This window comes from Bombina bombina, chromosome 5 (assembly GCF_027579735.1).
Source record: "Bombina bombina isolate aBomBom1 chromosome 5, aBomBom1.pri, whole genome shotgun sequence".
Taxonomy (NCBI): domain Eukaryota; kingdom Metazoa; phylum Chordata; class Amphibia; order Anura; family Bombinatoridae; genus Bombina; species Bombina bombina.
This window is the reverse complement of record NC_069503.1, coordinates 1,127,853,991-1,127,880,278: the sequence shown is the minus strand read 5'-3', so window position 1 is coordinate 1,127,880,278 and position 26,288 is coordinate 1,127,853,991. Positions and strand designations below refer to the sequence as shown.

General features: G+C 40.8%; 1 protein-coding gene across 8 annotated transcripts in view; it reads right to left on the bottom strand.

Annotated features, from left to right (window-relative positions):
- The window catches only part of LOC128661178 (lymphocyte antigen 6E-like), a 264,683-nt gene that overhangs the window by 166,260 nt on the left and 72,135 nt on the right, over window positions 1–26,288 (bottom strand). For all 8 annotated transcript variants that reach the window (XM_053715414.1, XM_053715412.1, XM_053715413.1 and 5 more), the window contains one exon: window positions 23,823–23,945. In XM_053715414.1, the coding sequence (XP_053571389.1) occupies window positions 23,823–23,892 (70 nt within the window). In that variant the 5' untranslated portion in view covers window positions 23,893–23,945. The remainder of the gene's footprint in view (window positions 1–23,822; window positions 23,946–26,288) is intronic.

Genomic DNA, 26,288 nt, shown 5'->3' with positions numbered 1-26,288 from the left:
CTTTGCTTGAATGTATTGGGTTCTTTTCCTCTACGGAAATGGGTCTCTTGTATGAATATTAAATCTGATTTATTTCTATGAAAGTCTCTAAGGGCTTGTGATCTTTTATTTGGTATATTTAGTCCCTGTGCATTAATAGATTGTATTTTTAGTGTATTTGAGGATGGTTTTTTGGGAGAATATTCAGACATGAAAAATCAACATGTGATTCCTAGGGCTTTTATGTGAGCCAATGACTGGGCAGGAGTAGGAATAATTTCTAGTTTTTACCTGATACGAGCATTGCAGCATGGAAAGAAGAGAAGTAAGAAAGAAAAAGAACATTTTAAACACATTAAACATTTTAAACATAAACACGTTCAAAAACAATATGATATTTTGGTGAGGAAGCTATTCCCTCCCAACGGTCTTTTTCAACGGCATAGAAATAAATAACATAAAAGACCGCAATTGCCAGTAAGCCTAAACACTTATATATGATTCTATCTGAGAATATATATTTCAATGTTTTTCTGCCCAGAGGGGCCTAGAATTTGAAACTATTTATCAACGATTAAACTCTATTAACTTTTCTTCATACAGTATTATAACTCAACTGTGATAACATTATATTTCACTTCTATGAATGTGTTCATATAATAATACGTACACATTGGTATAGAATTACAGATATTTTGCCCTTTACAATATATGGTCTTTGCAGGTATAGGTATACAACAATATAATTTAAAATAAAACCAACATATACGACCTGTAATATTAGGTAGCAGGGCTTTTAGACATCTTCTACATCGAAAAGGAGAGCACTCCTTCCCAGAACATGAACAAAGTTCACTTATTTGTATTATCCTGAGTGCGAGTTCTGGACACTCTGTTCCACAACGACCTGCGAGGTTTGGGCAAGTGAGTTGGAGATAATCCCGGGCTTGTCATTTCCTGGTTCAGAGGGGTCTCAAAGGTGAGATTGAGGCCCTTAGCTAGAGTGTCCAAGTCCTCCATGTCTTTATATATGTAGGTCTTCCCATCTTTATGTACCAATAGGCTAAATGGGAAACCCCATCTATATTTTATATTATGTTCTTGTAGGGTAGTTGTAATGAATCGTAGTGATCTTCTCCTTTCAATAGTTGCTGGGCATAAGTCCTGATAGATTTGTAAACTGTGTCCTTGGAAAGTTATTGATCTGTGGGTTCTTGCTTGCTTCCAAATCGCCTCCTTTTGTTGAAAGATGACAAATTTCAAAATAACGTCCCTAGGAGGATTTGGTGGGGTAGGCTTTGGTCTTAAAGCCCGATGGGCTCTCTCAATTGATGCTTCAGAGAGGTCTAAGTTAGGCTCTAGATGTTTAAAGAGCCTAAGAAGATAATCTGTGAGAGTGTCCTGGTTAATCATCTCAGGTATACCCCTAATCCTCAGATTGCTGCGACGGCCACGGTTGTCTAAATCTTCCACTTTCAGTTGTAAGGAATGGACTAGTGAGGTCTGACAATTCAAGTGTTGTGTATTTTCACTGATTAAGGTTTCCAATTGCTCCTGACCCTCTTCTATATATTCAATTTTAGAATTCAAGTCGTTCATATCCTTTCTGAGGGATGAGATCTCACCTTTTATAAAGGATTTCAAGTCGGCAATGTCGTTCTTTGATGGAAGTAGTGCTATATTTTGCTGTATCTGTGTCAGTGTAGCTTGTGGCAGTGGGGTATCTACTTCTGAGGTTGCGGGCTCCATTGTTGACATTTGTACAGCTTTTTTAAGTTATGAACAATATCTTTTCCTTTGGGTTTAAAAAATGAGCTGACTGGAGTAGTAGAAGTGATAGTTGAAGATTTACTGGCTCTTGCTGATTTTCTTGCTGCCATATGACTATCCACAGCGCCTGTGGGACAGGTCTATAATAGCTCAGTGCCTATGTGTTTAATGGAGATCTCTAGGGATCGTGAGTAAATACACAGTATTATAATTTTAACAAATAGCCCTAGACAATGATTGTAAAAGCCAGTATTGTATGTGTGCTTCTTGTGGCTCCTTTCATATGTTGGCTCTAGTATGTTTACTGCACCGGTTTCTAATATTTAGAATTATATCATCGCAAGATGTAAGTGCCCCAAAAAGGCTGCCTAATGCTGACTCGCCGCCACCAGAGAGTGAGTGATTTGGCGTTACTTTTATATAACTTGTCCCATAATAAAATCCATGAAGCTTACTGTATATTGTGATTTACTTTCTATTTTCTTTGCTGCGCCACGTCAGAAGAATGTAGAACGTGTGTTCTCTGTCAAATGCGCCTGGGTTATGTCTGGAGTGAGCTGTTATTCAGTAGTCGATTTATCCTTACCGCTATCGCCGAGTACTGCAATTTTTCTTTTCTTTTTTTTTTCCCCCTGTCCGGTTGGTAGTTTTGCCCAAATATATTCTAAGGGCCGATCTTCATATAGCTGCGGTTTCGATGTCTCTGGTAGGCAGACAAGATGGCGCCCGTTATTTTCTTTAGGAGCGCTTCACATAAGCGGCTATCAATGTCCCAGATTTTTTCAAAATAGTTTCTAACTTACATGCGGCAAATGCGGAGTTCTTAATAAAGGTGCCTATAACTTTTTAAAGTCTAAATAGGGCATTTATTATACCATTAGGTAGGGAATGGCCACGGAGCTTTTTCACTGTGCAACCATGTGCCTGCATGGTTACGCCCCGCCTCTGGTAGTTCTGTTCTTATTAGTTTAATACCTGATACAACACCGAATGGTGGCAGGTCTATATGGCCTGCATGATTAGCCGCACCCAAACCAAAAAAAAGACAAGCGATCTTGGACTAAAACCCATGGCTAACTCGGTTGTTTCAAGTTGTACTATTCTTAGCACTTTCATCCCTGTTACTTCCAGGCCTCTCGGGGGTGGTCTACATGGCCATCATGATTAGCCTACCAAAATACTACAATCCAACCTTGGCTTAGTCTTGATAGGCCCTTAATTGGCTGTATTTTGGTAGTTCTGTTCTTATTAGTTTAATACCTGATTCAACACCGAATTGTGGCAGGTCTATATGGCCTGCATGATTAGCCGCACCCAAACAAAAAAAAAGCCAAGCGGTCTTGGACTAACACCCATGGCTAACTTGGTTGTTTCAAGTTGTACTATTCTTAGCACTTTCATCTCATCCCTGTTACTTCCAGGCGTCTCTTAGGGGTGGTCGACATGGCCATCATGATTAGCCTACCAAAATACTACAATCCAACCTTGGCTCAGTCTTGATAGGCCCTTAATTGGCTGTATTTTGGTAGTTCTGTTCTTATTAGTTTAATACCTGATACAACACCGAATGGTGGCAGGTCTATATGGCCTGCATGATTAGCCGCACCCAAACCAAAAAAAAGCCAAGCGGTCTTGGACTAACACCCATTGGCTAACTCGGTTGTTTCAAGTTGTACTATTCTTAGCACTTTCATCTCATCCCTGTTACTTCCAGGCGTCTCTTAGGCGTGGTCTACATGGCCATCATGATTAGCCTACCAAAATACTACAATCCAACCTTGGTTCAGTCTTGATAGGCCCTTAATTGGCTGTATTTTGGTAGTTCTGTTCTTATTAGTTTAATACCTGATACAACACCGAATGGTGGCAGGTCTATATGGCCTGCATGATTAGCCACACCCAAACCAAAAAAAAAGCCAAGCGGTCTTGGACTAACACCCATGGCTAACTCGGTTGTTTCAAGTTGTACTATTCTTAGCACTTTCATCCCTGTTACTTCCAGGCCTCTCGGGGGTGGTCTACATGGCCATCATGATTACCCTCACCAAAATATAACAACAAGACGTGCTGTCAGGGAACCATGGTAAGGTTACTTCCTTTCACAAAATTGCGTATAACAGTTGCAGGCAGGTCTGTGGGCATGTATGCAAAGCGCTGGCCTGCCTAAAAGGAGCATCATGGCAGTACAGGTTGTTCTCCTTTAGCCGTTTTATACGATGGCCCATGACCCTCAACAGCCACAACAGAATGAAACACTACATATGCCATCCTTTTGAACAATAGAGTACAGGTATGGCATTGATTTTAGTTACACAGAGATATTTTTTAGGAACCGTGAAATTGAAAAAAAAAACATGCTTGGACACCAAGTACAGTACAGTTTGTTCTCCTTCGGCCTTTTTAGAAGAGGGTCCTGGACCCTCAACAAAAACAACAGCAGGAAAGAGGACATATGGCATCCTTTTGAACAATAGAGTACAGGTACAGCATTGATTTTAGAAACCCAGAGATAATTTGTAGGAAACGTGAAATAGAAAAAAACATTGATTGGACAGGACACCCAGTACACTTCTTTCTCCTTAGGCCTTTTTATAAAAGGGTCCAGGACCCTCAACAGAAACAACAGCAGGAAAGAGGACAGATGGCATCCTTTTGAGCAATAGATTACAGGTAAGGCATTGATTGTACAAACCCGTAGATAATTTTTAGTTAATGGGAAATAGAAAAAAACATTGATTGGACTGGACACCCAGTACACTTATTTATCCTTCGGCCTTTTTATAAGAGGCTCCAGGACACTCAACAGAAACAGCAGCAGGAAAGAGGACAGATGGCATCCTTTTGAACAATAGATTACAGGTAAGGCATAGATTTTAAAAACCCAGATATAATTTTTGCAACTGGGAAATAGAAAAAAAACATTGATTGAACACCCAGTACACTTCTTTATCCTTCGGCCTTCTTAGAAGAGGGTCCAGGACCCTCAAACAAAACAACAGCAGGAAAGAGGACATGGCATCCTTTTGAACAATAGATTACAGGCAAGGCATTGATTTTCAAAACCCAGAGATAATTTGTTGCAACCGGGAAATAGAGAAAAATATTGATTGGACAGGACACCCAGGACACTTCTTTATCCTTAGGCCTTTTTATTAGAGGCTCCAGGACCCTCATATGAAACAACAGCAGCAGGAAAGAGGACATATGGCATCCTTTTGAACAATAGATTACAGGTAAGGCATTGAATTTAAAAACCCAGATATAATTTTTTGCAATTGGGAAATAGAAAAAAACATTGATTGGACACCCAGTACACTTCTTTCTCCTTAAGCCTTTTTATAAGAGGGTCCAGGACCCTCAAACAAAACACCAGCAGGAAAGAGGACATGGCATCCTTTTGAACAATAGATTACAGGCAAGGCATTGATTTTAGAAACCCATAGATAATTTTTGCCAACTGGGAATTAGAAAAAAACATTGATTGGATACCCAGTACACTTCTTTATCCTTAGGCCTTTTTAGAAGAGGGTCCAGGACCCTAAAAAAAAAAAACACCAGCAGGAAAGAGGACATATGGCATCCTTTTGAACAATAGAGTACAGGTACAGCATTGATTTTAGAAACCCAGAGATAATTTTTGGCAACTGGGAAATATAAAAAAACATTGATTGGAAACCCAGTACACTTCTTTCTCCTTAGGCCTTTTTAGAAGAGGGTCCAGGACACTCAAACAAAACACCAGCAGGAAAGAGGACATATGGCATCCTTTTGAACAATAGAGTACAGGTACAGCATTGATTTTAGAAACCCAGAGATAATTTTTGGCAACTGGGAAATAGAAAAAAACATTGATTGGACACCCAATACACTTCTTTCTCCTTAGGCCTTTTTATAAAAGGGTCCAGGACCCTCAAACAAAACACCAGCAGGAAAGAGGACATATGGCATCCTTTTGAACAATAGATTACAGGCAAGGCATTGATTTTAGGAACCCAGAGATAATTTTTGACAACTGGGAAATAGAAAAAAACATTGATTGGACACCCAGTACACTTCTTTCTCCTTAGGCCTTTTTATAAGAGGGTCCAGGACCCTCAAACAAAACACCAGCAGGAAAGAGGACATATGGCATCCTTTTGAACAATAGATTACAGGTAAGGCATTGATTTTACAAACCCAGAGATAATTTTTGGCAACTGGGAAATAGAAAAAAACATTGATTGGACACCCAGTACACTTCTTTATCCTTAGGCCTTTTTTATAAGAGGGTCCAGGACCCTAAAAAAAAAACAACAGCAGGAAAGAGGACATATGGCATCCTTTTGAACAATAGATTACAGGTACAGCATTGATTTTAGAAACCCAGAGATAATTTGTAGGAACCGCGAATTTGAACCCAAAAAATTATTGGGTGACCCAGTACACTTCTTTCTACTTCAGCCTTTTTATAAGAGGGTCCAGGACCCTCAACAGAAACAACAGCAGGAAAGAGGACATATGCCATTCTTTGGAACAATAGAGTACAGGTAAAGCATTGATTTTAGAAACCCGGAGATAATTATTAGGAAACGGGAAATAGAAAAAAACATTGATTGGACAGGACACCCAGTACACTTCTTTCTCCTTCTGCCTTTTTATAAGAGGCTCCAGGACCCTCATATGAAACAACTGCAGGAAAGAGGACATATGGCATCCTTGTGAACAATAGAGTACAGGTACAGCATTGATTTTAGAAACCCGGAGATAATTTGTTGCAACCGGGAATTAGAATAAAAAAAAAAATTGGATGGACACCCAGTACACTTCTTTCTCCTTCAGCCTTTTTTATAAGAGGGTCCAGGATCCTCAACAGAAACAACAGCAGGAAAGAGAACATATGGCATCCTTTTGAACAATAGAGTACAGGTACAGCATTGATTTTAGAAACCCGGAGATAATTTGTTGCAACAGGGAATTTGAATAAAAAAAATGATTGGATGGACACCCAGTACACTTCTTTCTCCTTCAGCCTTTTTATAAGAGGGTCCAGGACCCTCAACAGTAACAACAGCAGGAAAGAAGACATATGGCATCCTTTTGAACAATACAGTACAGGTAAAGCATTGATTTTAGAAACCCGGAGATAATTTGTTGCAACCGGGAAATTGAACCAAAAAAATGATTGGACACCCAGGACACTTCTTTCTACTTCAGCCTTTTTATAAGAGGGTCCAGGACCCTCATATGAAACAACAGCAGTAAAGACGACATATGGCATCCTTTTGAACAATAGAGTACAGGTACGGCATTGATTTTAGAAACCCAGAGATAATTTTTTGGAAACGTGAAATTGCCAAAAAAAACATGCTTGGACACCCAGTACAGGTCGTTCTCCTTCAGCATTTTTATAAGAGGGTCCAGCACCCTCAACAGAAACAACTGCAGGAAACACCACATATGCCATCCTTTTGCACAATCGAGTAGAGGTATGGCATCCATTTTAGAAACCCGGAGATCATTGAGAGGAACCCGGAACATTTTTCAAAAAATGTGCTTGGACACCCATTACAGGTCGTTCTCCTTCAGCCTTTTTATACCATGGGCCACGACCCGCAACAGGCACAACAGCATGAAACACCACATATGCCACCCTTTTGCACAATAGAGTACAGGTATGGCATAGATGGAACCCGGAGATAATTTAGAGCAACCAAGAGATGGATAAAGATGCTTGGTCGGTACTCCTCCTTCACATTTGGGGCACTGTGCGTGCAATTTAATGGTCCACCAGATATGACTGGTGTGTTAAGTTGTACTATTCTTAACAGTTTAATCACTGTTATGTGCCTTATTTTTTTATTTGAGTTTTGTACCCACAGAGCAGCAGCAGAGGCCAGAAAAATTAGGAATGTACAAATGACTGAAAAATGTGGGTATTGTTGTAGCCACTGCTGTAGCAGTGGCCAGAAAAATTGATGTTTGTAAAACATTTAGAAAGTGCCCTTAAAGCTTGTGGCTTGAACACTAGTTGTTGGCGGATAAGTCAAGCAAGTCATCCGGCTTTATAAGAAAAAAAAAAACAGCGTGTGTACCAGTTGTAGCCCAAGCCAGCTCATCTCATCATCAGGCCTTTTTTAATCAAATGTATCGCCCAATGTCAGTCCCTTCGGGATCCATCCCTCATTCATTTTTATAAAAGTGAGATAGTCAAGGCTTTTTTGACCTAGGCGACTTCTCTTCTCAGTGACAAAACCTCCTGCTGCACTGAAGGTCCTTTCGGACAGGACACTTGAAGCGGGGCAGGCCAGAAGTTCCATTGCAAATTGGGATAGCTCAGGCCACAAGTCAAGCCTGCACACCCAGTAGTCAAGGGGTCCATCGCTCCTGAGAGTGTCGAGATCCGCAGTTAAAGCTAGGTAGTCTGCTACCTGTCGGTTGAGTCTTTCTCTGAGGCTGGATCCCGATAGGCTCTGGGGATGCATGGGAGTTAAAAAGGTACGCATGTCCTCCATCAACAAGACGTCAGGAAAGCATCCTGTCCTTGCCGCCGTGGTCGTGGGAGGAGGAGGATAACTTTCATCTCTTCCCCTGTTACATTCCCGTTGTGCTGTCACATCACCCTTATACGCTGTGTAAAGCATATTTTTAAATTTATTTTTAAAATGCTCCATCCTTTCCGACTTGCGGGAATTTGGTAACATTTCAGGCACTTTATGCTTATACCGGGGGTCGAGGAGCGTGGACACCCAGTACAGGTCGTTCTCCTTCAGCTTTTTTATACGAGGGTCCCTCAACAGGCACGACAGCATGAAAGAACCCATTTGAACAAGGTTGGATGCCGAGCTAATCATGTCCCGTTCCTCCTCCTCACTGATCTCACTGAGGTTATCTTCTTCCCCCCAGCCACGTACAACACCACGGGTACCAGAGAGGTGACAACACCGTGTCAGGGTGTCGCAAATCAAGCGCCTCACTGGTAGGTTGTTTCGACGCTGGATATCGGACAAGTGTGCCATGGCCATGTAGGAATGCCTGAAATGGCCACACACCTTCCTGGCCTGCTTCAGGACGTCCTGTAAGCCTGGGTACTTATGGACAAATCGTTGTACAATTAGATTACACACATGTGCCATGCACGGCACATGTGTCAACTTGCCCAATTTCAATGCCGCCACCAAATTACTTCCATTGTCAGAAACAACCTTGCCAATCTCCAGTTGGTACGGAGTCAGCCACTTATCCACCTGTGCGTTCAGGGCAGTCAGGAGTGCTGGTGCGGTGTGACTCTCCGCTTTCAGGCAAGTCAATCCCAAGATGGCGTGACACTGCCGTACCCGGGATGTGGAATAGTACCTGGGGAGCTGGGGGGGTGCCATTGATGTGGAGCAAGACGCAGAAGCAGAAGAGGACTCAGCCAAGGAAGAGGTTATGGAGGAGGATGGAGTAGGAGGAGTAGAGGAGGTAGCAGCAGGCCTGCCTGCAAGTCGTGGTGGTGTCACCAACTCTTCTGCAGAGCCACGCATTCCATGCTTCTCAGACGTCAGCAGGTTTACCCAATGCGCAGGTGATACCTGCCCTGACCATGCTTTGCAGACCAGCTATCCGTGGTCATATGGACCCTTGCCCCAACGCTGTGTGCCAGACATGCCATAACTTCCTTTCGAACAACAGAGTACAGGTTTGGGATTGCCTTTTGTGAAAAGAAATTTCTGCCAGGTACCTTCCACTGCGGTGTCCCAATAGATAAAATTTTTTTGAAAGCATCAGACTCCACCAGCTTGTATGGTAAAAGCTGGCAGGCTAAGAGTTCAGACAAGCCAGCTGTCAGACGCTGGGAATGGGGGTGACTTTGAGAAATTGGCTTCTTACGCTCAAACATGTCCCTGACAGACAGCTGACTGTGGGCAGATGACCAGGAACTGCTACGTAAGAGAGACTCAGTGGAGGATGGTTGAGAGGGGGCAAGGAGGACAGCAGTGGTTGACGTGGCTGAAGATGCTGGAGCAGGAGGAGGAGGGCGGCTCCAGTTTGTGTGCTGCTTCTACTCATGTGTTCTACCCATCGGCGTTTGTGATGGGAGACCATGTGCCTTTGCAAAGCAGTTGTACCTAGGTGGGTGTTGGACTTCCCACGACTCAGTTTCTTTTGGCACAGGTTGCAAATGGCATCGCTGTTGTCAGAGGCAGACACACAAAAAAAATGCCACACTGCTGAGCTCTGCGATGACGGCATTCTGGTGGTGGCAACAGCATGCGTTGATGGGCATCGGCGTGCTGTCTGGCTGACCCCGGGTGCCGATGCATGCTGTCTGACTGTGTCACTAGCTCCTTGAGACGACCTCCCCATGCTTCCAACTCGTCTCCTCCTCCTCCTCTCTGTCTCCCATCTGAACTTTCCCTTGCTTCTTCTTTTCTTCTACAGGCACCCACGTGACATCCACCGACACATCATCATCAACCGCTTCACTTGTATCTGACACATCAAGAAAGGAAGCAGCAGCGGGTACAACATCATCATCATCACACCGTACCTCCATGTCGGTAATGCTGCCTGACTGAGACATATCACTGTTATCTACATACTCTGTCAATGATGGTTGCGCATCACTCATTTCTTCCAACTGATGTGTCAATAACTCCTGTGACAGATCAAGTGAAGCAGCTGTGGTGCTAGTGTTGGTGGTGGCGACAGGTGGGCGAGTGGCACTGGTCACTTGAGACGTGCCCAAAGCACAGCTGGACGTAGATGGTGCGTCAAGGTTAGGAGGACTAGGAGCGGAAGCTGTAGAAGATTGGGTGTCCTGTGTTAGCCATTCAACTAGGTCCTGCTCAGAACTTTTCGCGTCCCCCCTGGCACCCGGCGTCTGAACAATGTGCATATTTGTAGGGTCTAAAGGAATCACAGGACCATGACCACGGAACCTGCGGGGTGGCTTGCCTCTGCCTGTCATTTTTTTTAAAATGGACACTGACAATACTATTACACAAATTATGAGTGGTGGCACTGGGCAAGTGGACTGACTGACAACAAAAAAAAGACAGATGTTTTAAAAGTCACAAATTGTTAATTTTTTTAAATATTAGAAGTACTGTGACAACAAATATGATTGTTGGCAATAGTTGGCAAATGGGCCTGTCTGGCACACACACTGGGAGAAAGGCAACTGCAATTCAATGGCACTAGGAGACTGAAGATTCACAGTCAAAACAGTTATGATTAAAAAAAATTCAATACTGTTACAAGAAATATGATTGGTGGCACTAATTGGCTAGTTGGGCCTGGCACACAGGCAGGCAGGCAGGAGGAAAATGCAATTCAAGGGCACTAGTAGACTGCAGATTCACAGTCAAAACAGTGATGATTGACAATTTTTTCAATACTGTTAAAAGAAATATGATTGCTGGCACTGATTGGCTAGTTGGGCCTGGCACACAGGCTGGCAGGCAGGAGGAAAGTGCAATTCAATGGCACGAGCAAACTGAGGATTCAGAATAACAATCAAACATTTTTTAATTTTAATTATTAACTATACTGTGACAACAAATATGATTGGTGTAACTAGCTGGCAAGTCGGCCTGGCACACAGGCTGGCAGGCAGGAGGAAAATGCAATTCAAGGACACTAGTAAACTGCAGATTCACAATCAAAACAGTGATGATTGACAATTTTTTCAATACTGTTAAAAGAAATATGATTGCTGGCACTAATTGGCTAGTTGGGCCTGGCACGCAGGCTGGCAGGCAGGAGGAAAGTGCAATTCAATGGCACGAGCAAACTGATGATTCAGAATAAAAATCACATTTTTTTTAATTTTAATTATTAACAATACTGTGACAACAAATATGATTGGTGTAAATAGTTGGCAAGTCGGCCTGGCACACAGGCTGGCAGGCAGGAGGAAAATGCAATTCAAGGCCCAGGGCACTAGTAGACTGCAGATTCACAGTCAAAACAGTGATGATTTACAATTTTTTCAATACTGTTAAAAGAAATATGATTGCTGGCACTAATTGGCTTGTTTGGTCTGGCACACAGGCTGGCAGGCAGGAGGAAAGTGCAATTCAATGGCACGAGCAAACTGAGGATTCAGAATAGCAATCGAAAATGTTTTAATTTTAATTATTAACAATACTGTGACAACAAATAAGATTGGTGTAACTAGTTGGCAAGTCGGCCTGGCACACAGGCTGGCACGCAGGAGGAAAATGCAATTCAAGGGCACTAGTAGACTGCAGATTCACAATCGAAACAGTGATGATTGGCAATTTTTTCAATACTGTTAAAAGAAATATGATTGCTGGCACTAATTGGCTAGTTGGGCCTGGCACACAGGCTGGCAGGCAGGAGGAAAGTGCAATTCAGTGGCACAAGCAAACTGAGGTTTCAGAATAACAATCAATTTTTTTTTTATTTTAAATAATAACTATACTGTGACAACAAATATGATTGGTGTAACTAGTTGGCAAGTCGGCCTGGCACACAGGCTTGCAGGCAGGAGGGAACTGCAATTCAATGGCACTACTAGACTACAGATTCACAGTCAAAAAAGTGATGATTTACAATTTTTTCAATACTGTTTAAACAACTACAGGGAGTGCAGAATTATTAGGCAAATGAGTATTTTGACCACATCATCCTCTTTATGCATGTTGTCTTACTCCAAGCTGTATAGGCTCGAAAGCCTACTACCAATTAAGCATATTAGGTGATGTGCATCTCTGTAATGAGAAGGGGTGTGGTCTAATGACATCAACACCCTATATCAGGTGTGCATAATTATTAGGCAACTTCCTTTCCTTTGGCAAAATGGGTCAAAAGAAGGACTTGACAGGCTCAGAAAAGTAAAAAATAGTGAGATATCTTGCAGAGGGATGCAGCACTCTTAAAATTGCAAAGTTTCTGAAGCGTGATCATCGAACAATCAAGCGTTTCATTCAAAATAGTCAACAGGGTCGCAAGAAGCGTGTGGAAAAACCAAGGCGCAAAATAACTGCCCATGAACTGAGAAAAGTCAAGCGTGCAGCTGCCAAGATGCCACTTGCCACCAGTTTGGCCATATTTCAGAGCTGCAACATCACTGGAGTGCCCAAAAGCACAAGGTGTGCAATACTCAGAGACATGGCCAAGGTAAGAAAGGCTGAAAGACGACCACCACTGAACAAGACACACAAGCTGAAACGTCAAGACTGGGCCAAGAAATATCTCAAGACTGATTTTTCTAAGGTTTTATGGACTGATGAAATGAGAGTGAGTCTTGATGGGCCAGATGGATGGGCCCGTGGCTGGATTGGTAAAGGGCAGAGAGCTCCAGTCCGACTCAGATGCCAGCAAGGTGGAGGTGGAGTACTGGTTTGGGCTGGTATCATCAAAGATGAGCTTGTGGGGCCTTTTCGGGTTGAGGATGGAGTCAAGCTCAACTCCCAGTCCTACTGCCAGTTTCTGGAAGACACCTTCTTCAAGCAGTGGTACAGGAAGAAGTCTGCATCCTTCAAGAAAAACATGATTTTCATGCAGGACAATGCTCCATCACACGCGTCCAAGTACTCCACAGCGTGGCTGGCAAGAAAGGGTATAAAAGAAGAAAATCTAATGACATGGCCTCCTTGTTCACCTGATCTGAACCCCATTGAGAACCTGTGGTCCATCATCAAATGTGAGATTTACAAGGAGGGAAAACAGTACACCTCTCTGAACAGTGTCTGGGAGGCTGTGGTTGCTGCTGCACACAATGTTGATGGTGAACAGATCAAAACACTGACAGAATCCATGGATGACAGGCTTTTGAGTGTCCTTGCAAAGAAAGGTGGCTATATTGGTCACTGATTTGTTTTTGTTTTGTTTTTGAATGTCAGAAATGTATATTTGTGAATGTTGAGATGTTATATTGGTTTCACTGGTAAAAATAAATAATTGAAATGGGTATATATTTGTTTTTTGTTAAGTTGCCTAATAATTATGCACAGTAATAGTCACCTGCACACACAGATATCCCCCTAAAATAGCTAAAACTAAAAACAAACTAAAAACTACTTCCAAAAATATTCAGCTTTGATATTAATGAGTTTTTTGGGTTCATTGAGTACATGGTTGTTGTTCAATAATAAAATTAATCCTCAAAAATACAACTTGCCTAATAATTTTTGCACTCTCTGTATGATTGGTGGCACTAATTGGCTAGTGGGGACTGGCACACAGGCTGCCAGGCAGGAGGAAACTGCAATTCAATGCACTAGGAGACTGCAGATTCACAGTCAAAAAAGTGATGATTTACAATTTTTTTCTATACTGTTATAACAACTATGATTGGTGGCACTAATTGGCTAGTTGGGCCTGCCCCACAGGCTGGCAGGCAGGAGGAAACTGCAATTCAATGGCACTAGGAGACTGAAGATTTGCAGTAAAAAAAATAAGGATTTAAATTTTTTTATATACTGTTACAAGAAATATGATTGGTGGCACTAATTGGCTAGTTGGGCCTGGCACACAGGCTGGCAGGCAGGAGGAAAGTGCAAATCAATGGCAGAAGCAAAATGATGATTCACAATCGAACAATGTTTAATTTTAAATATTAACAATACTGTTACAACAACTATGATTGGTGGCACTAATTGGCTAGTTGGGCCTGGCACACAGGCTAGCAGGCAGGAGGAAACTGCAATTCAATGGCACTAGGAGACTGAAGATTTGCAGTAAAAAAAAATAGGATTTAATTTTTTTTATATACTGTTACAAGAAATATGATTGGTGGCACTAATAGGCTAGTTGGGCCTGGCACACAGGCTGGCAGGCAGGAGGAAAGTGCAATTCAATGGCACGAGCAAACTGATGAATCACAATCGAACAATTTGTAATTTTAAAGATTAACAATACTGTTACAACAACTATGATTGGTGGCACTAATTGGCTAGTTGGGCCTGGCACATAGGCTGGCAGGCAGGAGGAAAGTGCAATTCAATGGCACGAGCAAACTGAGGATTCAGAATAACAATCAAAATGTTTTTATTTGAATTATTAACAATACTGTGACAACAAATAAGATTGGTGTAACTAGTTGGCAAGTCGGCCTGGCACACAGTCTGGCAGGCAGGAGGAAAATGCAGTTCAAGGACACTAGTAGACTGCAGATTCACAGTTAAAACAGTGATGATTGACAATTTTTTCAATACTGTTAAAAGAAATATTATTGCTGGCACTAATTGGCTAGTTGGGCCTGGCACACAGGCTGGAGGAAAGTGCAATTCAATGGCACTAGCAAACTGAGGTTTCAGAATAACAATAATTTTTTTTTTAATTTTAATTATTAACAATACTGTGACAACAAATATGATTGGTGTAACTAGTTGGCAAGTCGGCCTGGCACACAGGCTGGCAGGCAGGAGGAAAATGCAATTCAAGGGCACTAGTAGACTGCAGATTCACAATCGAAACAGTGATGATTGACAAATATTTCAATACTGTTAAAAGAAATATGATTGCTGGCACTAATTGGCTAGTTGGGCCTGGCACACAGGCTGGCAGCTTGGCAGGCAGGAGGAAAGTGCAATTCAATGGCACGAGCAAACTGAGGATTCAGAATAACAATCAAAAATTTTTTAATTTTAATTATTAACAATACTGTGACAACAAATATGATTGGTGTAAATAGTTGGCAAGTCGGCCTGGCACACAGGCTGGCAGGCAGGAGGAAAATGCAATTCAAGGACACTAGTAGACTGCAGATTCACAGTCAAAACAGTGATGATTGGCAATTTTTTCAATACTGTTAAAAGAAATATGATTGCTGGCACTAATTGGCTAGTTGGGCCTGGCACACAGGCTGGCAGGCAGGAGGAAAGTGCAATTCAGTGGCACAAGCAAACTGAGGTTTCAGAATAACAATCAATTTTTTTTTATTTTAAATAATAACAATACTGTGACAACAAATATGATTGGTGTAACTAGTTGGCAAGTCGGCCTGGCACACAGGCTTGCAGGCAGGAGGGAACTGCAATTCAATGGCACTACTAGACTACAGATTCACAGTCAAAAAAGTGATGATTTACAATTTTTTCAATACTGTTTAAACAACTATGATTGGTGGCACTAATTGGCTAGTTGGGACTGGCACACAGGCTGCCAGGCAGGAGGAAACTACAATTCAATGGCACTAGGAGACTGAAGATTTGCAGTAAAAAAAACTTATGATTTTAAATTTTTTCTATACTGTTAAAATAAATATGATTGCTGGCAGTAATTGGCTAGTTGGGCCTGGCACACAGGCTGGCAGGCAGGAGGAAAGTGCAATTCAATGGCACGAGCAAACTGATGATTCACAAGCAAACAATTTATTACTTTTAAAGATTAACAATACTGTTACAACAACTATGATTGGTGTAACTAGTTGGCAAGTCGGCCTGGCACACAGGCTGGCAGGCAGGAGGGAACTGCAATTCAATGGCACTACTAGACTAGACTGCATATTCACAGTCAAAAAAGTGATGATTTACAATTTTTTCTATACTGCTATAACAACTATGATTGGTGGCACTAATTGGCTAGTTGGGCCTGCCCCACAGGCTGGCAGGCAGGAGGGAAATGCAATTCAATGGCACTACTATACTGCAGATTCACAGTCAAAAAAGTGATGATTTATAATTTTTTCAATACTGTTAAAACAACTATGATTGGTGGCACTAATTGCCTAGTTGGGCCTGGCACACAGGCTGGCAGGCAGGAGGAAAGTGCAATTCAATGGCAGAAGCAAAATGATGATTCACAATCGAACAATGTTTAATTTTAAATATTAACAATACTGTTACAACAACTATGATTGGTGGCACTAATTGGCTAGTTGGGCCTGGCACACAGGCTGGCAGGCAGGAGGAAACTGCAATTCAATGGCACTAGGAGACTGAAGATTTGCAGTCAAAAAAATTAGGATTTAAATTTTTTTATATACTGTTACAAGAAATATGATTGGTGGCACTAATTGGCTAGTTGGGCCTGGCACACAGGCTGGCAGGCAGGAGGAAAGTGCAATTCAATGGCACGAGCAAACTGATGAATCACAATCGAAAAATTTGTAATTTTAAAGATTAACAATACTGTTACAACAACTATGATTGGTGGCACTAATTGGCTAGTTGGGCCTGGCACACAGGCTGGCAGGCAGGAGGAAAGTGCAATTCAATGGCACGAGCAAACTGTGGATTCAGAATAACAATCGAAATGTTTTTAATTTTAATTATTAACAATACTGTGACAACAAATAAGATTGGTGTAACTAGTTGGCAAGTCGGCCTGGCACACAGGCTGGCAGGCAGGAGAAAAATGCAATTCATGGGCACTAGTAGACTGCAGATTCACAGTCAAAACAGTGATGATTGACAATTTTTTCAATACTGTTAAAAGAAATATGATTGCTGGCACTAATTGGCTAGTTGGGCCTGGCACACAGGCTGGCAGGCAGGAGGAAAGTGCAATTCAATGGCACGAGCAAACTGAGGATTCAGAATAATAATAAAAAAAAATTAAATTTTAATTATTAACAATACTGTGACAACAAATATGATTGGTGTAAATAGTTGGCAAGTCGGCCTGGCACACAGGCTGGCAGGCAGGAGGAAAATGTAATTCAAGGCCCAGGGCACTAGTAGACTGCAGATTCACAGTCAAAACAGTGATGATTTACAATTTTTTCAATACTGTTAAAAGAAATATGATTGCTGGCACTAATTGGCTAGTTGGGCCTGGCACACAGGCTGGCAGGCAGGAGGAAAGTGCAATTCAATGGCACGAGCAAACTGATGATTCACAAGCGAACAATTTATTACTTTTAAAGATTAACAATACTGTTACAACAACTATAATTGGTGTAACTAGTTGGCAAGTCGGCCTGGCACACAGGCTGGCAGGCAGGAGGGAACTGCAATTCAATGGCACTACTAGACTAGACTGCAGATTCACAGTAAAAAAAGTGATGATTTACAATTTTTTCTATACTGTTATAACAACTATGATTGGTGGCACTAATTGGCTAGTTGGGCCTGCCCCACAGGCTGGCAGGCAGGAGGGAAATGCAATTCAATGGCACTACTATACTGCAGATTCACAGTCAAAAAAGTGATGATTTATAATTTTTTCAATACTGTTAAAACAACTATGATTGGTGGCACTAATTGCCTAGTTGGGCCTGGCACACAGGCTGGCAGGCAGGAGGAAAGTGCAATTCAATGGCACAAGCAAACTGATGATTCACAATCGAACAATGTTTAATTTTAAATATTAACAATACTGTTACAACAACTATGATTGGTGGCACTAATTGGCTAGTTGGGCCTGCCCCACAGGCTGGCAGGCAGGAGGAAACTGCAATTCAATGGCACTAGGAGACTGAAGATTTGCAGTAAAAAAAATAAGGATTTAAATTTTTTTATATACTGTTACAAGAAATATGATTGGTGGCACTAATTGGCTAGTTGGGCCTGGCACACAGGCTGGCAGGCAGGAGGAAAGTGCAAATCAATGGCAGAAGCAAAATGATGATTCACAATCGAACAATGTTTAATTTTAAATATTAACAATACTGTTACAACAACTATGATTGGTGGCACTAATTGGCTAGTTGGGCCTGGCACACAGGCTAGCAGGCAGGAGGAAACTGCAATTCAATGGCACTAGGAGACTGAAGATTTGCAGTAAAAAAAAATAGGATTTAAATTTTTTTATATACTGTTACAAGAAATATGATTGGTGGCACTAATTGGCTAGTTGGGCCTGGCACACAGGCTGGCAGGCAGGAGGAAAGTGCAATTCAATGGCACGAGCAAACTGATGAATCACAATCGAACAATTTGTAATTTTAAAGATTAACAATACTGTTACAACAACTATGATTGGTGGCACTAATTGGCTAGTTGGGCCTGGCACATAGGCTGGCAGGCAGGAGGAAAGTGCAATTCAATGGCACGAGCAAACTGAGGATTCAGAATAACAATCGAAATGTTTTTATTTGAATTATTAACAATACTGTGACAACAAATAAGATTGGTGTAACTAGTTGGCAAGTCGGCCTGGCACACAGTCTGGCAGGCAGGAGGAAAATGCAGTTCAAGGACACTAGTAGACTGCAGATTCACAGTTAAAACAGTGATGATTGACAATTTTTTCAATACTGTTAAAAGAAATATTATTGCTGGCACTAATTGGCTAGTTGGGCCTGGCACACAGGCTGGAGGAAAGTGCAATTCAATGGCACTAGCAAACTGAGGTTTCAGAATAACAATAATTTTTTTTTTAATTTTAATTATTAACAATACTGTGACAACAAATATGATTGGTGTAACTAGTTGGCAAGTCGGCCTGGCACACAGGCTGGCAGGCAGGAGGAAAATGCAATTCAAGGGCACTAGTAGACTGCAGATTCACAATCGAAACAGTGATGATTGACAAATATTTCAATACTGTTAAAAGAAATATGATTGCTGGCACTAATTGGCTAGTTGGGCCTGGCACACAGGCTGGCAGCTTGGCAGGCAGGAGGAAAGTGCAATTCAATGGCACGAGCAAACTGAGGATTCAGAATAACAATCAAAAATTTTTTAATTTTAATTATTAACAATACTGTGACAACAAATATGATTGGTGTAAATAGTTGGCAAGTCGGCCTGGCACACAGGCTGGCAGGCAGGAGGAAAATGCAATTCAAGGACACTAGTAGACTGCAGATTCACAGTCAAAACAGTGATGATTGGCAATTTTTTCAATACTGTTAAAAGAAATATGATTGCTGGCACTAATTGGCTAGTTGGGCCTGGCACACAGGCTGGCAGGCAGGAGGAAAGTGCAATTCAGTGGCACAAGCAAACTGAGGTTTCAGAATAACAATCAATTTTTTTTTATTTTAAATAATAACAATACTGTGACAACAAATATGATTGGTGTAACTAGTTGGCAAGTCGGCCTGGCACACAGGCTTGCAGGCAGGAGGGAACTGCAATTCAATGGCACTACTAGACTACAGATTCACAGTCAAAAAAGTGATGATTTACAATTTTTTCAATACTGTTTAAACAACTATGATTGGTGGCACTAATTGGCTAGTTGGGACTGGCACACAGGCTGCCAGGCAGGAGGAAACTACAATTCAATGGCACTAGGAGACTGAAGATTTGCAGTAAAAAAAACTTATGATTTTAAATTTTTTCTATACTGTTAAAATAAATATGATTGCTGGCAGTAATTGGCTAGTTGGGCCTGGCACACAGGCTGGCAGGCAGGAGGAAAGTGCAATTCAATGGCACGAGCAAACTGATGATTCACAAGCAAACAATTTATTACTTTTAAAGATTAACAATACTGTTACAACAACTATGATTGGTGTAACTAGTTGGCAAGTCGGCCTGGCACACAGGCTGGCAGGCAGGAGGGAACTGCAATTCAATGGCACTACTAGACTAGACTGCATATTCACAGTCAAAAAAGTGATGATTTACAATTTTTTCTATACTGCTATAACAACTATGATTGGTGGCACTAATTGGCTAGTTGGGCCTGCCCCACAGGCTGGCAGGCAGGAGGGAAATGCAATTCAATGGCACTACTATACTGCAGATTCACAGTCAAAAAAGTGATAATTTATAATTTTTTCAATACTGTTAAAACAACTATGATTGGTGGCACTAATTGCCTAGTTGGGCCTGGCACACAGGCTGGCAGGCAGGAGGAAAGTGCAATTCAATGGCAGAAGCAAAATGATGATTCACAATCGAACAATGTTTAATTTTAAATATTAACAATACTGTTACAACAACTATGATTGGTGGCACTAATTGGCTAGTTGGGCCTGGCACACAGGCTGGTAGGCAGGAGGAAACTGCAATTCAATGGCACTAGGAGACTGAAGATTTGCAGTCAAAAAAATTAGGATTTAAATTTTTTTATATACTGTTACAAGAAATATGATTGGTGGCACTAATTGGCTAGTTGGGCCTGGCACACAGGCTGGCAGGCAGGAGGAAAGTGCAATTCAATGGCACGAGCAAACTGATGAATCACAATCGAAAAATTTGTAATTTTAAAGATTAACAATACTGTTACAACAACTATGATTGGTGGCACTAATTGGCTAGTTGGGCCTGGCACACAGGCTGGCAGGCAGGAGGAAAGTGCAATTCAATGGCACGAGCAAACTGTGGATTCAGAATAACAATCGAAATGTTTTTAATTTTAATTATTAACAATACTGTGACAACAAATAAGATTGGTGTAACTAGTTGGCAAGTCGGCCTGGCACACAGGCTGGCAGGCAGGAGAAAAATGCAATTCATGGGCACTAGTAGACTGCAGATTCACAGTCAAAACAGTGATGATTGACAATTTTTTCAATACTGTTAAAAGAAATATGATTGCTGGCACTAATTGGCTAGTTGGGCCTGGCACACAGGCTGGCAGGCAGGAGGAAAGTGCAATTCAATGGCACGAGCAAACTGAGGATTCAGAATAATAATAAAAAAAAATTAAATTTTAATTATTAACAATACTGTGACAACAAATATGATTGGTGTAAATAGTTGGCAAGTCGGCCTGGCACACAGGCTGGCAGGCAGGAGGAAAATGTAATTCAAGGCCCAGGGCACTAGTAGACTGCAGATTCACAGTCAAAACAGTGATGATTTACAATTTTTTCAATACTGTTAAAAGAAATATGATTGGTGGCACTAATTGGCTAGTTGGGCCTGGCACACAGGCTGGCAGATATGAGTCGTGGCTGGTAGGTAGGGCAGCAATTTAACACAGTATGCTGTGTAAGTGAGAAAAACACAGGCCTGATAGAAAATTGTTAGATTACACTAGCAAAATAATTTAAAATTTTATATTTTAATATTAAAATAATGTTAAGCAGTGCACATATGAGTGGTCGCACTGGCTAGCTGCTACGTAGGGCAGCAATTAACAACAGTATGCTCTGTAAGTCAGATAGATAGTTAGACACAGGCCTGATAGAAAATAAAATTAGATTACACTAGCATAATGATTTAATATTTTTTGGGGGAATTTAAAGAAAAAGGTTAAGCACATACATATGAGTCGTGGCTGATAGCCTTGGAAGGGCAGCTATTAAAAACAGTAGGCTCTGTAAGTCAGATACACACACGCCTGATAGAAAATACAATTAGATTACACTAGAAAAATGATTTAAAGTTTTTTTTTGGGGGGGGGGAATTTAAAAAAAGGTTAAACACATATGAGTCATGGCTCATAGACTAGGGAGGGCAGCAATTAAACACAGTATGCTCTGTAAGTCAGCAAAACACACATGCCTGATAAAAAATTATATTAGATCACACTAACAAAAAAATTTAAAAGTTTTTTCTTTTTAATTTAAAATAAGGTGAAGCAGATATGAGTGGTGGCTGCCTGGCACAGAGCAATTAACCAAAAGACTGAATAAAAAAATGAAGTATATGCTGTGTGAGCCTGACAGACACAGGCCTGATAGAAAATGTAATTAGATTACACTAGCAAAATGATTTAAAATTTTTTTTTTAAATTTAAAATAATGTTATAAGCGGATATGACCACTGGTGGCTGGCACAGAGCAATGAACCAGAGTATATGCTGTGTGACACAAGCCTGATAGAAAATGAAAATAAATTACACTAGCAAAATAATTTCAAATTTTTGTTGGTTAAATTTAAACTAATGTTGTTAGGCAGATATCAGTGGTGGCAGTAATCACAGCATATGCTGTGAGCCTTACACACAGGCTGAAAGCCAGGCAAATGCTAATAAAAATACGGAAAAAAAAAAAACGGCTCAAATTATAGCCCTAAAAAGGGCTTTTTGGGGTGCTGTCCTTGCAGCAGAGATGAGTGGAGTCCTTCTGGACTGTAGTGGACACTAAATACACTAAACTAGCCTAGCTATCTATTTCCCTATAATGTCAGCAGCACAAAAACAACACGTCCCCTCACTAAGAAAGCAAGGTCGTTATGAGTCTAAAATGGCTGCTGCCAAGAAGCTGGGAGGGTCTGTGAGGAAGTGTCTGATGCTGATTGGCTCTAATGTGTCAGAAGGCTGTGACATACAGGGTCAAAGTTTCCTCAATGATGACACATAGGGGGCGGATCGAACATTGCATGTGTTCGCCCACAGCCGCGAACGTGAACAAACTATGTTCGCCGTGAACCGTTCGCGGGCGAACAGTTCGGGACATCACTACACACATATTGGGGCATATCTATCAAGTTCTGAATGGAGCTTGAGGCCCCGTGTTTCTGGCGAGCCTGCAGGCTCCCAAGAAACAGCAGTTATGAAGCAGCGGTCACAGAGACCGCTGCTCCACAACCCTGTCCGCCTGCTCTGAGCAGGCGGACAGACATCGCCGGAAATCAACCCGATCGAGTATGATCAGGTTGATTGACACCTCCCTGCTGGCAGCCGATTGGCCGCGAGTCTGCAGTGGGGCGGCTTTGCACCAGCAGCTCTTGTGAGCTGCTGGTGCAATGCTGAATACGGAGAGCGTATTGCTCTCCGTATTCAGCGAGGTCTGGCGGACCTGATCCGCACTGTCGGATCAGGTCCGCCAGACTTTGTTAAATAGAGGCCATTGTCTGAACACATATTGTCTAATGGGATAGTAAACCACTAGAGATTAATATATAAAATGTTTAGTTATATGTAGTAAAACAACTTTGCAATATACATTCATTTATTTTGCCCCTTTTCCATGTAATTTAGCTATGAGCTGGAAATGCGTGCTGCAGATAACTGCAAAACCATGCTTTTTGTACTAACACTATGACCATGGCTAGCCTTGCAGTCTGCAAACTCAAGCCCCGATTGCCTCCTGCAAATAAGACAAAGAGTGGCTGGAGTTGGGATTTTTGTAAAACAATTGCAGCTAACAGAATGTTAATTTGTTTTAAAAATGTTTAGACTTGGCTGGTGTTATTTTAAACAAATACAACATAAATGTCTTCATTTACTAATGTTTACCTTTATTATTGTTTATTTTTTTGTCTCCCCCATAGCACACGACTAATAACAATCATAATACCCTATACCATGTCTTGCTAGTAACCAGGTCTCACTAGTAAAAATAAGGTTCTTACCAATCACAACACTCAGAACAGACATCTTGCAGTAGGAGTCAGTTCCAGCAGTACAGTTAACGGCTGTCATACAGTTACTGTTGCTGCCCTCGTTGGTGCACGTGTAACATGATAAGGAATATGCTGCAAATAGATAATAAAGAAGTGTTGGTAAAAAAAATAAGTGGTTTTTGTACATTATTATTATAAGACACCAACATATTCTAAATATAAATTAGCATCCCCATACAGTCATCCTGTTCCATCTAGGTATTTACAATCAGGGTAATTAAAGGGACAGTCTACTCCATAATGTTTATTGTTTAAAAAGATAGATAATCCCTTTATTACCCATTCCCCAGTTTTGCATAACCAACACGCTTATATCAATTTACTTTATACCTCTGTGATTACCTTGTATTTAAGCCTCTGCAAACTGCCCCTTATCTCAGTTCTTTTGACAGACTTGCATTTTAGACACAAATGATTTTGAAGAAACAGCACACCTTTACTTTTTCAGTGGGGCACGGAACAAAAAAGGACTTGCCAGGTCCCAGTCAATCCAGATTCAAAGAGTATTCCAGCCACCAAGTTTTCTTAAAAGACCTTTATTTCACATAGGGTCCCAAACAAACAGTTACAACGTTTCAAGCCACACCCGGCTCTTAATCATGTATAATTAGATACACAGGTGTATGCCTTATATACCCTTACCTATTATTCTACATCCTGTGTTAGAATCCAACTGCACAACAGTGCCATCTTGTGGATGCAATAATTCAATGCAACTCCAAATTCAACACAGGAGGTGAATAAACACATAGATAAAATCACTTAAAAAGACATATACAACCAAGTACAAATTTAAAAAGAGGAACAATGCATAGCAAAATTATTTCAAACAGCTGATGTTATTTATGTTGTCAATAGAGAATTTTTTTTTTATCTTAATACATTATCACAGATTTTATCAGATAAAAAGACTCCAGTCAAAATCTTTGTTCATACCCTTTGGCTTCATGCACTCTCGTTTATATACCCAGAACATCTCTCTCATTTTTAATAGTCATTCCCTATCTCCACCCCTTCTAGGCCTATCTACTTGTTCAATAATTTGAAACCTAAGTTGACTGATATTATGACCCATAGAGAGGAAGTGAGAGGAAATTGGCGCTTCTTTATTCTTACATCTGATATTAGATTTGTGTTCAGTTATCCTCTCCCTTACCTCTCTACAGGTCTCGCCAATATAAATTTGGCCACTCGGACATTTAATAAGATAGATACAGTATGTAGCCCTGCATGTGAGATACTTATTTATTTTATATTTATTCCCAGTAATGGGATGATAAAAAATTTCCCCTTTGATCATAGAGCTACAGTGGGAACAATTCAGACATGGGTAGCAGCCATATCTCTTAGGCCCAATAGTTTTCTGACTCTCTTGTTTACAGCTACCAATATCTGAATGTACCAAATCATCTTTGATACTTCTGTTTTTCTTATAAGCCACCATTAAATTTTCTTTAAATTCCAAATCTTCTGGATGGCAGTCTTTTATTATATGCCAATTTTTCTTCAAGATACCAGTAATTTTATTACTTAACCTATTAAATTGTGTGACAAAAATCATACGGTTTGACTTCGTTTTTTGTTTATTTATCTTATCTGAATTGTTCTCATTCATGATCCCATCTAATTGTTTAGAGATTAAAGATGGAGGATAGTTTCTATTGATAAATTTGTTCGCCATTTGTTCCAATCTATATTTACATTGTTCTTGATCCGATACTATTCTTTTCACACGAGTAAACTGACTTTTAGGGATTGCCTGAAAGACATTTTCTGGATGGTAGCTCCCATATTTCAACAAGTTGTTCCTGTCAGTACTCTTTGTGTAAAGATCAGTATATAGAAATCCCTCCTTATTATAGACAATAGTATCAAGATTCTCAATCCTCACCTCATTCATGTTCAGTATAAATTTTAAACCTGTAACTGAATTATTAAGATCCTGTACAAATGACAGGAGGCTACCAACGTCGCCCCCCCACACGCCAAACACATCATCGATATATCTCCACCAGGAGGCACCATAACGTTGAAAAGATAGATGAGAATATACAAAATATTCTTCAAAATTATTCATGAAAATGTTGGCGTATGTGAGGGCGACGTTGGAGCCCATTGCCGTTCCCTGTCTTTGTAAATAATATGTATCTCCAAACAAAAAATAATTCTGATATAATATGATAGACAACAATTCAACAAGGAACCCAATTTCTCTCTCAGTATAGTCACTATTAGATCTCAATGTATTCTCAACAGCTTCAACCCCACTAGTATGTTTTATTGAGGTATATAGACTAGAAACATCTAAAGTAAATAAAATACATTTATCTCCAACATATCCAAGATCCTTAATTTTGTTTAAGAAGTCATTAGTATCTCTAATATAGGAATTTGCTTGTTTTACAAATGGCTGTA